A 19,162-nucleotide genomic window follows, 5' to 3' on the forward strand; every position below is an offset into this window, starting at 1 on the left:
TAAATCATTATTTACGTTGATTAGCCCCATAAAGCCTATTATTTTGGGCGTCATTTGTTTTGTGACGAAACATTCCTACATTGATTATATTCATTCAAATCGTTACTTTTACATTTAATTATTGAATATGCCGAGGCAAACGTTGCTGCACGACCAGTGTAAAAGTTCTGTGCAGCTGCCATTAGGGGGATGTCATGTGCAGTGGAAAGGCGGCTTCACAGTTCAACAGTTATTAGCATAAAATAACTGAAATTTTGGACAAGTGGTGGCGCTATAGAGTTTGAGTTCAATGTTGAGACTGTCCTCTATCTGTGTGCCAAATTACACAACTTTCCCGCAAGCGATTCTGTGGGCTGCCATAGACTCAAGAGCGCAAGAAGAAGAACCCAAATGGATACAAAATGTGCCTTTGCACCTTTGGTGCTTGGCCCCTAATAAAAAAACAACAAAAAAACATGTACATGGGTTATAGGTCACTGCCAAATCACAAATGGCAATCTGTTCTTGTTTTTATATTAAAAACATTTTCAGACCTTTTATTCTTAAAAAAATGTAATGGATGTTATCTTTTGAACTCCTGGCATGAAAAGAAAGAGGTTTCTACCAATCTTTCATGATTTTTCATGTTCATCGCTATTTCAAAATAAAGGCCTGAACATATCTTATAAGTATAAAAATATTCTTGCTGTAACCTGATAAATTACTGCTCCTCTGTAATTTATTTTGAAACTACAGATTGCAAGCTTTCAGATTATATAGAGTTTATCAGTTTATGATTAGTTTAGGTTTAGTATTGGATATTACTGTTTTAAATATGTAATGGCTATGGGCTGTTGGGCCAGTGACACATAACAGGTTAAACAACACTCAGATGTGCTTGCAGAAGAACTTACTATGCTGGCCGTGTCATCTGGATCCAGCTGTAGATCAAGATCACCAGATGGAGACTTGGTCTGCACATAATCAAGAAGAACAGTACTAAATGTAGTACTAAAATGTAGTACCCCAATTATGTCATTCCCTAATTTAAAAAATGTAGATAAACCCCTCACCTCAATATCTGCAGTGCTCAGGTGTGGACTGCTTCTGTCCTCTTGATCTATTTGGTCACCAGTGAAGGCCAAAGCCTAAACAACCGTGAGGAACTTTTAGACAACAATTTTAAAAACAACATGCCACAAGCCTGCAGGTGTGGTTGGTACAAGAGCTCACCATATTGGCCGTGTCATCTGTATCCAGTCCGTCTCGATCAAGATCGCCAGATGGAGACATGGTCTGCACAGGATCAAGAAGAGATGGCACAAGCACAGAGTATAAAAACTGTACTAAATGTAGTAAAAGCCAATGGGAAATTATGTCTTTTAATAAAAAAAAAAAATCTCACCTCAACATCTGCAGTCTGTGATCCTGAACCATCTGCCACCTTTAAAGAACATCTTCAGGTAAGACTGAAGTCATACATTCTTTGAATACAACAGAACCATATAACTTTAAGGATACAACATATTTTGCATGAACTGACTTACATCCAAATGTCCTCTTTTCCGTCTTGCACGGGGAAATGTAATTGTGCTCTCAGGCTCCAAGTACAATTTGTACTTGTGTTTTGACATTCTAAAATTAAAAAAGGACATAGACATAGTTATCAACACACATATTCGTGAATAACAGGATGTTGAATTTACACATTACTAAAACCAATGCCTTATACAACCCTTATATAAATTCAGGTAAGGTTACCAATTTTGGAAATGTCTTCTAATCCTTCTGTCTGTATAAATGGAACTATTTAGTTTACCAGCTATTTGCCAACTAGATGACTTGGATTATTGCACCAATAAAAGTGTGATATACCTTTGGTTGGCAGATTATTATGCACAACTGATGCAGCCTCAATTTAAGAGTTCTGTGATAAATCCTCCTCCATTAAGGATATAAGACTCTATATAGTCGAGGTTCTCAAACTTTTTATACCAAGTACGACCTCTGAAAATATTTGGCTCTCCAAGTACCACCATAATGACCAGCATTAAAATACAGTAGGCCTAACTATTCAGCTGCAGCAGCTCTGCACAGTTTTATTCCTAATAAGAAAATTTATTGTTGTTAGCTACTTTAACATTGTTAATACACAGTTTGTAAAATAACACTGCAGAGTGCTTACAAACAGGTAAATAAAAAACTTAATAATTAAAAATAATTCAAATGTGTACCTAAAAGTTACATAAAAACTATGTAAATGTAAATAATAATAATAATAATAATAATTACTAATAAAAACTTTAGTCAAATAAAGATTAAATTATATTGCATTGCATTTTAACATTAATTTATATGTAATTTAGTGATTCCTCTGCGTACCACTATAGGGAGCCTGGGTACCACGTGGTACCCGAACCACAAATAATAAATACTATGGTTAATTGCTAACTCAACTTTATAATCAGTGTGGAACTGTGTTGTGATATACAGATGTGTTTCTGTTATGTTGAAGTTTAATAAACCCTTTAACTTTATCATTTTACAGTGGGAACTGACACAATACAGTATATGACCGTAGTCTGTAACCAAGGCAACAGTGCATATCGCGCTTCCCGCCATTAGAGTTAAATTTGCTCGTGCGGTAACGTAACCATACTCGACATTCTACAGGATTTGGCAACTATACTCAACAAATACTAAATACAAATACTACTAAAATTTAACTATAAAATAGAACAGAAATATGTTCGCCTATGTGAAATATATAGAGGACGGGTGCAAAGAAATCGTCCCCATATCCTACATTAAGGACTTTGACCATACCGTTAGTGACCTCACTAAGACTTACTGGCTGCGCTGGCAGGAGAAATTTTTCAAGGGACAAATATTGCTCCTAAAGGGTGAGTCATGATAACATTAGCTCCAATAGTTTGTTAATAACATAATGTACAATATGTCCAATTTGGAAATACTATAACGGTAATACTAAAGTATATTAACTGGGATGCGAGTTTTGGCTAACACGCTAGCCGTGCTACCTTAGCTAGTTAACATTAATTGTGGCAAGCTAATAAGTTAACGTCAACCATGATTTTCTTAAGAGAACTGTGTGTAATGTTATAGTAGGTGTTTTCAAGTACTTACATTTAGTGTTATTAATATTCTAGAGTCCAGAGAAGAGATCGAACAGGAACTGGCCAAAGGCAAGCGGGTTCGTGTAAGACTTCTGAAGGAGTCTACGCCTCCACCATCGCGTTCCGAAAAGGAGGAAGCCAAAACAATACATGTAACTTTTTTCGATACTGATATTATATTTCCAATGTTAGCTAACTTAATAGTAGTGTGAAATTGGTATATTAATGTTATTGGCTGCCTTCTCCCTTTTTCTGTTAAAATGTTGTAATTCTATCTGTTTCAAATAAAGCCTTCTATAATAGCTGTAATTACAGCTATTGCCATCTTGTGGCACTTGAATGTAACAACAGAATACAACTTGCAGTGAAAATAAAATGATACATTGACAGGTTCAAATATGAGAAAAAAAACATGTACTCTATAAACTATGTGTACTGCAAGTATTTTTGTATCTCTTAGCACATACAGGTTATCAAATCATTACCATTACCAGGTGATAATATCAGGCTCCAATCTATCCATAAACTATATTGCTTTCACATTGCTTTGATTGTTTTGGTTGGTTGCATAGGAGTCTTGCATTACACTATGATGCCTTTTCCTAATTATGCTTTTAACCATGTTTCCAGACAAATCAGAAAAAAGCTGCAGAAGAGGAAAAAAACGAAATAACCTCTTGGCCTTGCTAAAAGAGAGAAAAATGAAAAGAAAACAGTCTCCACTTTGCCCAACTCCAATCAAGAGAATGAAGGCTCATACCCTGTCTGATTCATTGTCAGAAGAGGATGATGATGGTGGGGTTGTACCAGAAAAACTTTTTGAGGAGGCAAAACAGCAGCAACTGCTCCACCAAAAAAAAATAAACAATATGTCAGTGCAACTGCAGGAAACTAAAAACAAGTAAGGGATTTTTGAATAGCCTTTATAGCCTTTACAGATTTATGTTTTTTTTTTTTTTTTTTTTTTTTTTTGTCCATATGTTCTGACATGAGAATTGATCTTTAGCCCAATGTTTGATTTAACCTGCTTGTCATAGCACCACAGCAGAGCTAAACAAATATGCATATGTCTAGGTGCACTAGTGCTTTTCTTACTTAGATTTTTAAAGTGATTCTGAGTTTTTCCTTAAAACAAGCAAAATAATCTGTCAGTTTGGTAGCTTTTTTTTTTCTGAAAACAAAACAATAACTTTTACTTTTCTAGAAAATGCTTCTTGATTTAAGAACTTTAGGATATTTGGACTATAAACAAGGCAAAAACACACATTTATTGCAGTGATAAGACCTAATATAGCATAAAATGTATTTCTATATATTTTTTTAAAATGTCAGCCAGTCATGACATACAATCCTTGTCCTTCTGTTATAGGTTAGAGGAGCAGGAGAGGATCAGAGCAGAAGTTGAGGCAGAGAATAAAGAACTACGTTCTTTAAACATGCAACTGCAGCAACAATTGCTGAAGACACTGAACTCCCCATCAACAGCGAAGTGCCGTGGTGAGGACAGCTTTTTCCCCCTCATTTTCCCTGACCTCTGAGAATGTCATTCAAACAAAAATGCAGTTTGTCATGTTTAATTTCTGACAGGGGCTGATAATCATTTATTATTTTTATTGGTGGTTAAAATACATGACATCCATCCATCCATTTTCTTCCATTTATCCAGGGCCCAGGTCACAGTGGCAGCAGGCTAAGCAAGGTAATCCAGACAGCAGAGGTGGCTTTAGCTACATTTCAACTGTTTCAATTATAACAAGCCCCATCCTCCGAAGGGCCCCGACTGACATTCAGGAATTGAATAATTGACATAAAGAGTTACTATAGAAATACCACAGAAACAATAATAAAAATAGAAATATTAGTATAACTATAGTATAGTACTATAGTAACTATGTTTTTCTGGAATGCACTATAGAAAATTACTATAGTAACACTATTGAATTGGTTATGGGTTATGGTGATATTATATTGAAGTTATAGTTATACTATAGTCTTTATACAGTAAAGACTTTATACAGTACCAGTCTAAAGGTTGGATTATATATATATATATATATATATATATATATATATTAGGGCTGTCAAACGATTAATCGCGATTAATCACATACAAAATAAAAGTTTGAGTTTGCCTAATAAATGTGTGTGCACTGTTCAAAATGTCTGGGGTCAGTAAGACTTGTAATAGTCTTTAAAGAAGTCTCTTATGCTCATCAAGGCTGCATTTATTTGATTAAAAATATAGAGAAAAAAAAGTTTGGAGTCAGTAATATTGCAAAATGTTTTTTGACAATATAAAATAATATTGCAAAATTTTTTACAATATAAAATAATGTTTTTTATTTTAACATACTTTAAAATAGAATTTATTCCTGTGATAAAAAGCTGAATTTTTATCAGCTGTTACTCCAGTCTTAAGTGTCACATGATCCTTCAGAAATCATTCTAATATGCAGATTTATTATTAGAATGATCAGTGTTGGATAATATCAACAGTTGTGCTGCCAAATATTTTTTGGAACCTGTGATTTTTTTTTTTTTTTTTTTTTTTTTTTTTTTCATTCTTCAATGAATAACAAGTTTAAAAAGTACAGTGTTTATTCAAAATATAAATATTTTATAACAATATAAATTATTTATTATTAACTTTTAATAAACTTTTAAATTTTAATTATTAACTTAATACATCCTTGGTGAATAAAAGTATTAATTTCTTAAAAAAAAAAAAAAAAAAAACAATAAAAATGTACTGACCCCAAACTTTTGAACGGTAGTGTATATACATATACATATACAGTACTGTGCAAAAGTCTTAGGCCACTAGTATTTTCATCAGCTAAAAAATGGTTTAAAGTCAGTTAAAGTCAGTCTGTTACTGTAGTGTGTCAATAGAAATATCAGTTTACATTTCTAAACATCATTTTGCCATTAATTATAATAATCCAGTGAGATTTTTGTATGGAGCACAGGCTGTTGTCAGACTCCTTGTGCAAACAGAGATGTGATCTCTCCATCATTCAATAAAGTCTGTTTTAAGAAACAGAAAAAATTGGAGACAGATTAAATCCAGAAGAACTGTGGCAACATCTCCAAGATGCTTTAAGAGACCTACACCTACAAAGCTACAGTACTGTTGACATTTTTAGGCAGTTAGGCACATAAAATGAGGATGCTGTCAAAAACAATGTCATAAATAGATTTTCTTTATCAATGAACTTCTATTAACTAAAATAAATCAGCATTTGATGTGACCATCCTTTGCGTTTAAAGCAGCTTTTGCCCTAGGTGCACTTGTGCAGAGTTTTTCAGGTAGCTTTGCAGGTAGGTTACTTGAAACATCTTGAAGATGTTGAAATAGTTCTTCTGGATTTACTCTGTTTCAGTTATTCTGTTTCTTCATGTCATTCCAGAGACAGACTGGATGATGGTGAGATCAATGAATTAACAGTGTTTGGAGCACTGGATGTTTCCAGACTCCTCTAGACAAAAATCTCACTAGATTATTACAATTAATGGCAAACAGAATGTTTGGAAATGTAAAGTGATGTTTCCTACTGACACACTACAGCAAAAGGAAGAAAATCTATTTGACCTATTTTTTAGCTGGTGAAAATACTAGTGGCCTAAGACTTTTGCACCGTACTGTGTGTGTGTGTGTGTATACAGGTGCATCTCAAAAAATATATTATTTATATATAAAGTATATATATAGAACACTATAAACATGCCACATTTTTCACTCTCTGCCATTTTTCTTTGGCATAATTTATGTTAGAATATTCTAACAAGCAGCAAATGCAAGGCTAAGGTCTCAGCTATAAATAAATATGTATATGTAGTCCTATTGTGCATTTGTACCTGCAATTACAAAACTGTTTGCAGATAATATCTGAATATACAGGTGCATCTCAAAAAATTACAATATTATGAAAAAGTTATGTATAAAGATATATATATATAAGTTAAAAATATATATATTGTAACATTTTAAAAAACTTTCATATATTCTAGATTCATTACATGTAAAGTAAAATATTTCTAAAGTTTTTTTTGTTTGTTTTAATTTTGATGATTACACTTTCATGAGCTGTAACCTCTAATCATCAAAATTAAAACAAAAAAAACTTTTAAAATGTTCTACTTTTCATGTAATAAATTTAGAATATATGAAGGTTTCATTTTTTAAAATAAGTTACAATAAAAAAAAAATTTTTCATGATATTCTAATTTTTTGAGATGCACCTGTATACCATAATTGATGAAAACCAATGTATAGCCCAACTATCTAGCTCTTGAAACACGCCCCCAAATGCTTATGGCCACCTCTGCCAGACATGACCCCTGGTTCAGGCTTCTGATCAGGATGCCTCTTAAGCTCATATACAGGGTAGATCCAGAACGCACTGAAAGGATTATAAATGTCTTGTCTGGGAACGCCTGGCTATCTCATTTAAACCAGCTAATAAACAAATTAAAATGAAAGGAATAGGGTAAACATACCTATTAAGCTCACCAAAATCTACATTAAGACAATTTTAGTAAAACTATTTTTTAAATTTAAAAGTGCAAGCCAGTAGTGCCTGTGAGGTTAAATATTAGTGTAGCACACAATTTTATACAGCCAGTCAGCTAACTATGTTCTGTAGCATCAGTGCTAAAATTATCTTTTGATCTAACTGTAATTATTTCTCACATTCAAATTCCGGGTTATAATATGCACAAGTCTAAACATTAATCTCTTAATTTTTACAGTAAGTAGTGAAACCTACCCAAAATAAAAGCTTAAATGTCTAAACAAAAATTTTACACAAGATATTGTTTTCAGTACAAAAAGTTATGTTAAAATAAAATATTAATCTCTCACACAAAAAATATTAAATTTTATTTTAAATGACAAAAGCATTATGTTTCTTGAGGAAAACATTTCAGGAATTATGTCCATATAACGGATTTCAATGATGCCCCCAAGCTTCAAAAGATGAAGAAGGGTCTTATCTAGCAAAATGATCGTCCAATTTCAAAACAATTTGACAATTGCTATACACTGTAAAAAATAAGTGTAATTTTAACTGTAAAATTTTGTAAAAAAGCTACGGAAATAAATTGTTAATAGGTTAACAGTAAGTTCCCATACTAAATACAGGGAAAAACTGTAAAAGATCTAACCAGGCATTTCATGTAATTTTACAGTAAAATGCTGTTAATTGTACAGTTTTTAGAAGTAAAAAAAAACAAATCAATATATAATTTACAGTCGAAAACTGTAAACTGATATTCCCAGAATTCCCTGCGTGACACTACACATTTGAAAGTATTTTGTTTAAATAATCATGTTTTTTAATAGTTTGTGTTAACAGTTATGTACATTTGGGCTTTATGTTACATCTTCTGTTGTTTAATGAATGTTTATTGCATTATTTAAGTGTTGTGTGTTACCATGATGGTGTTTTGTGTTTGCGTGAATAACTCTGTGCACCTTTTATATACTAGTATATACTTCTGCGTGTGGCCAAGCTACTTGTGATGAGCTTTGATTCTTCATGTGGCTTTCTCTTTAACCACCTGCATTATTATGGTGGATGTCAGTATGTTAAAGGTACAAAACAGATTTTAATAGCAGTGTGTGTTGTTGAAATTATTGGTTTACATTCAAATTTTCTTGTTTGTAAATTACAGTTTTGTATCGTAAAACGTACAGTTTTTGGTCGTAAATGTGTTTACAGTTTTTTTTTTGTATTTTTTACAAAATTATTCTGGCAACCACAGCTGCCAAAATTATTTTGTAAAAACTACAGAATTTTTTTTACAGTGTACTTTTTAACCTTAAACGCTCATCTTCTCTAAGTCTGCATTAACTGTTTTTCTTTCCAGTTCAATACGGTCAATACAGTTAGGGTATGTTGAAAAACTCCCATTTTGTTTTCTACTTCAACATCAAAATCGTCCTACATCGCTGTTTTAACTTTTTGTTTTGTAAAGGGTGTTTGATCTACTTCGCATGTTCACTTTGTAAACACTGCATCGGTACTTCTACAATGATTTAGAACGATTTTTGTTTTGAAAATGACCAATCTTTTTGCTAGATAAGACCCTTCTTCAATGACTGGGATCATTTAGAGCCATTTGAACCTGCCTTTAAACGGTATTTTAGAAACTCAAACTTGGGGGCACCATTGAAATAAATTATATGGACATAATTCCTGAAATGTTTTCCTCAAGAAACATAATTTCTTATGTGTAATCTGTAATAATTATATGTAAATATTTGTTCTGGAAGTGGACTTCTTTAAGCACATTACAAAGTCGGTAAGTGTATGATGTTTTCAAAATCTCTTAAAATTTTAAGTCATGTAGTGTATTCTTGTCTTTATTCGTTTTTTTCCTGGACAGATATGACAGGTTTCTGGCGGCACCTTCTTTTAATTGATGACATGCCTCTTTCATCTTTGGGCATAAACTACAATTACGTCTAGACTTTGTCATCTTAAAGCTGTGACAATAAGTTTCATTTTATTTTCTAAAATCATTTTTTAACATAATGTTATAAAGATTAACAATCTAAGAAATTAAGTGACAATCATCAGTTAATATTTAAAGTCTGTTTATGAAGTATTATAGATGTTCAATGTGGAAGTATTTAAAAATAGCAGCAGTGTAAAACCACAGACCAGCAATAAACTGTAAATGTATAATATTATTAATTTAAAAGTGCAAGCCAGTAGTGCCTGTGAGGTTAAATATTAGTGTAGCACACAATTTTATACAGCCAGTCAGCTATGTTCTGTAGCATCTGTGCTAAAATTATCTTTTGGATCTAACTGTAATTATTTCTCACATTCAAATTCCGGGTTATAATATGCAAAAGTCTAAACATTAATCTCTTAATTTTTACAGTAAGTAGTGAAACCTACCCCAAATAAAAGCTTAAATGTCCAAAAAAAATATGCACATTTACAGGGCTCTTTTGGTGAAAGTTTTTAGGCAGCTTTCAAAATGGCCGCCAGACAGTGTGAACACATGCAAACCCATATCTCAGCGTGCAATGGTCTGATTGACTTGAAATTACAGGAGGTATGTACTAACAAATACATCAATTGGTTAAGACATCAAGTAGGATAATATATTTTTTTCTTTTTATAATCTGAGCTGAAATGTGGAAGTGTGCTTAATGGGTAAGTAAGCTTAATAGGTACATTTACCCTAGCATCTATGCATATAGCAAATTCAAATTTCAGCACACTGCTTTGGGATTAAGGAAGACTGTAAGTCTTATTGGAGTGCTTCATTTCTTTGAGGGTTTACAAAGTATATTCTTTGTTGTCATGTTTTCCATCATCTGTCATATTTGTGATAAGTTGTTTGTTCTCTTTCTACCGGTCAAAGATCCTGGACCACCAAGCCCAAATGAGACCTTACAAAGTAAGTGCAGCAAATATATTACTCACAGATATCTGAAATCTATATGTATACTGAGTATATTTACATTATTTTGTACATAATTGCAGAGTCTGGCTGTTTGAATAAGGTGGAACCATCTGTATCTCTAAAAGGAGATGAGGTACAACATTGTCATTCTGTGTGCATGGATTAATATAAAAACCACTAACTACACTTTTTATAAAAACTACAGTTTTTATGAATTTTGTATGCATATGTACAATCTAGTACCTTAATTATTTTTGTTTTTAATTCTGTCAGATTCACTTGGGGGGAGACATTCGACTGCGCAAAGAGGCCTGGTCAAGGATACAAAGCAACACACGGGATTCCTTATTTGTGAAGGAGTTGGCAGTGGCAATCTGGGGCACTAAGACTTTGGGGGAAACAAGGCTCACAGGGAAGGAATGCCCCACCACCAAAACCACCAGGCAGCCTTTAACCCCCAAGAAACTTCAGACATTAAAAGGTAGCAGTTGCCACAAGGTCTTTGTGGGATGCCAAGTACTGGGTAATGGAATAATACATTTTTCTTTGTTCTGGTGCGACAGAAGCATCACTGTTTATATGTACATTTCTTTTCAGTCTGCTTCAAGGAGTGGCTTGTCAAAAAGAATGTTCTGGTCACCAGCATACCAGCACAAAAACACAACATATGCTGGTCTTGCTGGTATGACAAGCTATGCTGGTCTATGCTGGTTTTTCCAGCATGCTGTGGACCAGCATACCAGCACCAAAACACAACATATGCTGGTCTTGCTGATATGACCAGCTATGCTGGTCTATGCTGGTTTTTCCAGCATGCTGTGGACCATGCTGGTTTTTCCATACCAGCACCAAAACACAACATATGCTGGTCTTGCTGATATGACCAGCTATGCTGGTCTATGCTGGTTTTTCCAGCATGCTGTGGACCAGCATACCAGCACCAAAACACAACATATGCTGGTCTTGCTGGTATGACCAGCTATGCTGGTCTATGCTGGTTTTTTCAGCAGGGTTATTACCCAAACGTAACCTATTGTTCCCTTATACTTACACGTAGGTACAATATAAATACGAAACATACACTGTAACTTTAGTTTACTTACGCAGTTCTTTGCAGGTTTTATATCTGGTTGTTACTCTTTATTACCAAAACGTAACATATTGTTCCCGTATACCTACATGTACGTTCTTTATAGGTACACTATAATTACAGAAACATACACCATAAATTCAGTTTACTTACGTAGTTCTTCGCAGGTTGAATATCTGTTTTTTTATCCCCTTATTACCCAAAAATAACATATTGTTCCCTTATACCTACATGTACGTTCTTTATAGGTACACTGAAACATACACCGTAAATTCAGTTTACTTACGTAGTTCTTTGCGGGTTGTAATCTAAAGCGTTACCGTCTTCTCCAATGATGAGATCTTCCAGCAGCTGCCTGACGTCTCCTTTTATGCAGATATTGCAAGCATTGCAAACATGAATGAAAACGCATTTGGTAGGGTTGTTGTGTTACTGTCTATGAGGTGTTTGTGCACCTGTCGCTCTTATTTTATTTTTATTATTATTACTGCAGAACATATTATTGCACAGAAGCTCAGGAAAAGACTAGTATGTCTAACAATGAACAAAAAGGGTTTTTGTTCAATCAATGACAAAAAAGGGTTTTCGTACATCATCGTATGAGATTATGTACATAGAAAAAATTACAAAATCATTATATTCATATCATCATAATGCATTAAAATTTGTATTGTTTTTGTTATTTATAAGCCTCTGTGATGAAAGGAGAGAGAAATTCAACAAGAAAAAGGAAAACGTGTGAATAAACAATTTTGCACTTAAATAAATATTTTACAAACACATTCCAGAAATAACGTTTTGGGTTTTCGTAATAAAAATAATTATTGTTAAGGATTAACCTGTGGGTCATATTAGTATTATATATTTCAAAATATAAAAACTTCCAAAATCAACTTACAAAAATCAACCCAAAATGTATTGGTTATACAATAACAATAAAAGGGCAGTTGTTTCTTCAGCAAGACCACAAAATGAGCAAATTTTATAAACGTCAAAATATTTACAAATAGAACCAGGCGCTCATATCTTTTAAGCTGTTGCGCTTGTTTTAACGTCATAGGTCAGATGATAATGTCAACATGGCGGATCACATTCATACTCAACGAGATTTGGATGTTGAGTACCTACTCTTTTAGCGCTGGTTAAGTAGGTACTTATTGAAATTAAGTACCTACTCATTGAGTATGCCATTTTGGACGCAGCCGCTGTATTGTAATGTTCAGAGTGTTTTAAAGATCAATGGCGTTTTGAGTGCTCCCTTTCAGGTCCAGCGAGGAATTAGACAGTCCCCTGTCTGGAATGCTTTATTCTCTGGCTTTTGAACCTCTATTACAGAAACTCAGATCTGTTTTATGAGGTGTAATTTTACCAGGTTCTAACATACAGTTAAAGTTATCTGCATATGCAGACGATTTGGTCATCATAGTTGATAACCAGAAAGATATTGATATGCTTATATATATATTATAGGTCAATATAGCATGATTTCTTCAGCCAGAGTAAACTGGAGTAAAAGTGAGGCTCTCAGTTTAGGAGGAGTGCTTGAAAAGACGCTTATGTTGCCGGCAGGTTTAATTTGGAAAACGGATGGGGGTATAAGTGATGTTTTATTAACAAATTTCGGGAGGAGCTCGCACAGATAATTAACACGGCCAATTCACCATTAGCAATCACACTCCCTATCCAAACACCACAAGCGAATCCCCTTAAATAGCCAAGCATTCTTACCTTCATTCATCTCTAGTTTTTCAGCATTTGGCACGTCCAATAGCTTCAAAGCATGTCCGAGATCGAAGTCGAGGATTATTCCTTGGATTTTGAGGATCCTGCCGCTCCTCCAGCCTCCGTCCAGGCCGCCGACCAGGCCGCCGACCAGGCCACCAGCGCTCCGCAGGATCCTCCAACCGAGCCTGCGGCTGCATCGCGGGGCCGCAGGCCTTCCCGCGCCACCGCCGCTCGCACTTCTAGGCGCTTTATAGGTACACTATAATTACAGAAACATACACCATAAATTCAGTTTACTTACGTAGTTCTTCGCAGGTTGAATATCTGTTTTTTTATCCCCTTATTACCCAAAAATAACATATTGTTCCCTTATACCTACATGTACGTTCTTTATAGGTACACTGAAACATACACCGTAAATTCAGTTTACTTACGTAGTTCTTTGCGGGTTGTAATCTAAAGCGTTACCGTCTTCTCCAATGATGAGATCTTCCAGCAGCTGCCTGACGTCTCCTTTTATGCAGATATTGCAAGCATTGCAAACATGAATGAAAACGCATTTGGTAGGGTTGTTGTGTTACTGTCTATGAGGTGTTTGTGCACCTGTCGCTCTTATTTTATTTTTATTATTATTACTGCAGAACATATTATTGCACAGAAGCTCAGGAAAAGACTGTAGTATGTCTAACAATGAACAAAAAGGGTTTTTGTTCAATCAATGACAAAAAAGGGTTTTCGTACATCATCGTATGAGATTATGTACATAGAAAAAATTACAAAATCATTATATTCATATCATCATAATGCATTAAAATTTGTATTGTTTTTGTTATTTATAAGCCTCTGTGATGAAAGGAGAGAGAAATTCAACAAGAAAAAGGAAAACGTGTGAATAAACAATTTTGCACTTAAATAAATATTTTACAAACACATTCCAGAAATAACGTTTTGGGTTTTCGTAATAAAAATAATTATTGTTAAGGATTAACCTGTGGGTCATATTAGTATTATATATTTCAAAATATAAAAACTTCCAAAATCAACTTACAAAAATCAACCCAAAATGTATTGGTTATACAATAACAATAAAAGGGCAGTTGTTTCTTCAGCAAGACCACAAAATGAGCAAATTTTATAAACGTCAAAATATTTACAAATAGAACCAGGCGCTCATATCTTTTAAGCTGTTGCGCTTGTTTTAACGTCATAGGTCAGATGATAATGTCAACATGGCGGATCACATTCATACTCAACGAGATTTGGATGTTGAGTACCTACTCTTTTAGCGCTGGTTAAGTAGGTACTTATTGAAATTAAGTACCTACTCATTAGAGTATGCCATTTTGGACGCAGCCGCTGTATTGTAATGTTTAGAGTGTTTTAAAGATCAATGGCGTTTTGAGTGCTCCCTTTCAGGTCCAGCGAGGAATTAGACAGTCCCCTGTCTGGAATGCTTTATTCTCTGGCTTTTGAACCTCTATTACAGAAACTCAGATCTGTTTTATGAGGTGTAATTTTACCAGGTTCTAACATACAGTTAAAGTTATCTGCATATGCAGACGATTTGGTCATCATAGTTGATAACCAGAAAGATATTGATATGCTTATATATATATATTATAGGTCAATATAGCATGATTTCTTCAGCCAGAGTAAACTGGAGTAAAAGTGAGGCTCTCAGTTTAGGAGGAGTGCTTGAAAAGACGCTTATGTTGCCGGCAGGTTTAATTTGGAAAACGGATGGGGGTATAAGTGATGTTTTATTAACAAATTTCGGGAGGAGCTCGCACAGATAATTAACACGGCCAATTCACCATTAGCAATCACACTCCCTATCCAAACACCACAAGCGAATCCCCTTAAATAGCCAAGCATTCTTACCTTCATTCATCTCTAGTTTTTCAGCATTTGGCACGTCCAATAGCTTCAAAGCATGTCCGAGATCGAAGTCGAGGATTATTCCTTGGATTTTGAGGATCCTGCCGCTCCTCCAGCCTCCGTCCAGGCCGCCGACCAGGCCGCCGACCAGGCCACCAGCGCTCCGCAGGATCCTCCAACCGAGCCTGCGGCTGCATCGCGGGGCCGCAGGCCTTCCCGCGCCACCGCCGCTCGCACTTCTAGGCGCCGTACCACACCATCACCACCACCTTCCAAGCGTCAGCCATCTTCCCCAGCATCTTCCTACGCTTCAGCCCTCTCCTCCGCCCCAGCCAAGGGGAAATGGACCGTAGCGGGGCTCCGCCAAGCGCTCACCAGCTCTGGCGTCATCATCCCACGCCGTTCTACAAAGGCGGACCTCCTCAACCTCTACGCTTCCCTTCAAGCGGAGGAGAATCCAGGTTCCACTCCTCCCTCCAGGGCTTCAGGCAGAGCAGGCACGGGCCGCAGCGCTCCCTACTCTCGGCCTGAGCAAACTGCCACTCCTCCGAGGACGGCTTCTCGGCCGTCAGGACGCAGCGATAGACCGTCAGCGAGCCTGGGCCACGCCCCGAAGGCCGCGGTCGCCAGCCACCGCCCTCCTCCTTGATCATCCGAGCGGGAGCTCGCTGCTTATGCCGGCGGAGAGCCGGTCTTCGCCTCCACAAGCCGCCACTGCGGCGCGAGCCCGCCCCCACCGGCGGAAAACTCTCGCTCGCAGCTTTTGCCCCGCTATTCTCCCAACCCCCTCCCCTACCCATGGCCCGCAGCTCCGCCGTCCAACCATAGTACGAGCTTTCCCCCGCTACTGGCACAAGCACCGGTGCCCCCCATACCCCCCCTCTTCCCTTCCCTTTCTTCTGTCCCAGGAGCTGTCCCCAGCGTAAGCCTGCCTCTTACCACACAGGCTCCGATGCCCGCCATTCCACCTCTTCTCCCTTCCCTCTCCTCCGCCCCAGGAGCTGTCCCCAGCGTAAGCCTGCCTCTTACCACACAGGCTCCGATGCCAGCCATTCCCCCTCTTTTTCCTCCTTTTTCTGTCGTCCCACAAAATGCCCACAGCGCGAGCATGCCCCCGCCAGCAGTCACGGCAGCTACCTTTCCTCCTCAAACCCGCTCTCCCTTCTCACTAGCCTCAGCCACGCCCCTTCCAGCCCCGCCAAACGCTCTTGCACTGGAACCGCCCCCCGTACCCAACTCCATCAGGACGCAAATTCTGGCAGGTGCAGACATAGATCTTTTTTCTCTATTGTCTCCAATTTCACCCTCACCCGCCGATCGCCAAATCAATTGCGGCGATTTTTCAGTCACCCTCAAAAATTCAGCGCACAACCAGTCACGTATTTTGTCATTTGCCGAATTTACCATCGCCTTCACCCGCTACTCTGAAGTCATCTGCGCCACCTTTCCCCACAGGAGACGCGAGCTCAGCGACTATCTCACGATAGTCGCTGAACTCGCGCTATCATACGGAGGTTCCCACTTCTACACTTATCACAAGTTGTTTTCCGCCAAATGTGCCATCCGCGTAGCCCAGTGGAACCAGTGTCCTTACTGGGGGGCTCTGGACACGGAGCTCCATAACCGAGTGTTCCTGGGCTGCCGCAACATTTCTTGCGCAGTCTGCCGTTCTTTTTCCCATTCCACCATCGACTGCCCTTTCATTAATCCATCTATTCCTCCCTGCCCCGAATCATCCCAACCCAAATCCACCAGCTATGTCCCGCGCCTTATGGATACCCCAGCCACACCCACTCCCACATTTCGCCGCCGCCCATCTTCCTCCGACAGCCAGGTCTGCACCGACTTTAATAACGGCCGGTGCACAAGACAACGCTGCCGGTTCATGCACGTGTGCAACTTTTGTGGCGGTGCTCACGCCCGTCTGGTTTGTCCTGTCCAAAAAGCTGCAAATAAAAATTCTAAAAATTATTTATCGACCCCTGTAAATGTTTCTCGTTTGTCTGCAGAATTGCTTCACCACCCTGACTCTAATTTTACAAATTATGTTCTTTCAGGTCTCGAACACGGTTTCCACCCTGGTGTTGCAAGTCTCCCCTCCCAAAGTCTCATCTGTCCAAATCTCCAGTCCGCTCTCACCGAACCTGAAACAGTCGACCTCCTAATCAAAAAAGAAATAGACGCAAATTTCATGATCGGCCCCTATTCCGTCCCCCCCTTCCACATTTTTCGGGTCAGCCCCATTGGTGTAGCCACCAGGAAATTCTCAGGCAAAAACGCCTCATAATCGATCTCTCATCTCCACATAATTCCCCGTTCCCTAGCATTAACAGCCTCATTCCGCTCGAAGAATTCTCTCTCCATTATCACGATGTCGACCAAGCCATCACCCTGATTAAAGAGGCAGGTCGCGGCGCTTGGCTGGCCAAAGTCGACATTACTTCCGCCTTTAAAGTAATGCCCATCCACCCAGGTTTTTGGCACTTATTCGGCATCCGCTGGAAGAACAAATTCTATTTCGCCGTCCGCCTCACATTCGGTTGCAGAAGCAGCCCTAAAATCTTCGACACATTGTCAGAGGCAATTTGCTGGATCCTCTCCAACAATTACAACATACCCTACCTGATTCATCTTTTAGACGATTTCTTAATCATCTCGCCCCCAGACTCCGTCCCAGCTGCACACCTCTTGACAACTCAAAAGCTCTTCTCAGAGCTCGGGATTCCCCTCGCCCAAGACAAAACCGAGGGTCCTAGCACATCCATAGAATTTTTGGGCATCAACTTGGATTCTCAAAAATTCCTGGCCTCCCTACCCAAAGAAAAAATTGACAGGACGATCCTGGTAGCCTCCACTCTGTTATCAAAATCTAGCTGTTCCAAACGCGAACTATTATCTATTCTAGGTCATCTAAATTTCGCGATGCGCATCATCCCGCAAGGCCGCCCCTTCATCTCCCACCTCCTCTCCCTTGCATCCTCCGCCCACGCTCTAGAGGACATCATATCCATAACTGACTCGTGCCGCAACGAGCTCAGTCTATGGATATCCTTCCTCAAACAATGGAACGGCTTATCTTTCTTCTACAGCAACCTGATTTCTTCCCCAATCGATATCCAATTATATACCGACGCTGCCCCCTCCGTCGGGTTCGGAGGTTTTTTCAGAGGCCGCTGGTTCGCTTCCACATGGCCCCCCCAGCTGGCACATTTGCCACAGCAGCTTTCATCCTCAGCGCTATTCGAGCTTTATCCGTTAGTGGCCGCAGCCTCCTATGGGGCAAAGAGTGGTCCGCCACCAGCATCATCGTCCACTGCGATAACGAAGCTACCGTGCACTGCATTAACAAAGGTCGTTCCCATTCCCCCGCACTAATGCCTTTGCTTAGACGCTTGATTTGGATTTCGGCTTGTGACCAATTTATTATAACCGCAAAACATATTCCCGGGTCAAAAAATCAAATTGCTGACTCTCTCTCTCGTTTTGCCTTTCAGAAATTCAGATTGCTGGCACCAGAGGCGGACCCGCTCCCAACCCCAGTTCCTCCTTATTCAGAACTGATATTCCCATGAACCACCCTCTGAGACCTCTCCTCGAAGCGTCCATTAATTCCATTCTTCAAGCTGTCTCCCCCAGGACACTCCAATCCTACCTTACAGCATGGAAATGTTTTAAAATATTCCACTCTGCCTATAGTTTACCCTTCCCTGATTTTTCCCTGCTCGCCGTCACCTCATTTATCTCCCATCTCAACACCAATAAAAACCTCCAAGCCAGCTCCATTAAAGGATACCTAAGCGGAATCCAGTTTTTCCACAAACTGTTATATGGCTCGCCTTCACCCCATATAACCAATTCACAGACCTCCCTTCTCATCAAAGGTATCCAAAAAACCCAGCCCAACCGCCCAGACCCCAGACAACCTATC

The 19,162-nt window shown here is 38.2% G+C and overlaps 1 protein-coding gene across 1 annotated transcript; it reads left to right on the top strand.

Annotated features, from left to right (window-relative positions):
- Nucleotides 1-16,186: 16,186 nt before the first annotated feature.
- Nucleotides 16,187-18,889, top strand: LOC127158334 (uncharacterized). The gene is given in 4 exon segments (XM_053825499.1): nt 16,187-17,068; nt 17,487-17,497; nt 17,499-18,499; nt 18,502-18,889. Coding segments are annotated over 4 exon segments (2,199 nt in total). The 3' UTR covers nt 18,807-18,889.
- Nucleotides 18,890-19,162: the final 273 nt, after the last annotated feature.

The sequence above is a fragment of the Labeo rohita genome, unplaced genomic scaffold, assembly GCF_022985175.1.
Source record: "Labeo rohita strain BAU-BD-2019 unplaced genomic scaffold, IGBB_LRoh.1.0 scaffold_146, whole genome shotgun sequence".
Classification (NCBI taxonomy): Eukaryota; Metazoa; Chordata; class Actinopteri; order Cypriniformes; family Cyprinidae; genus Labeo; species Labeo rohita.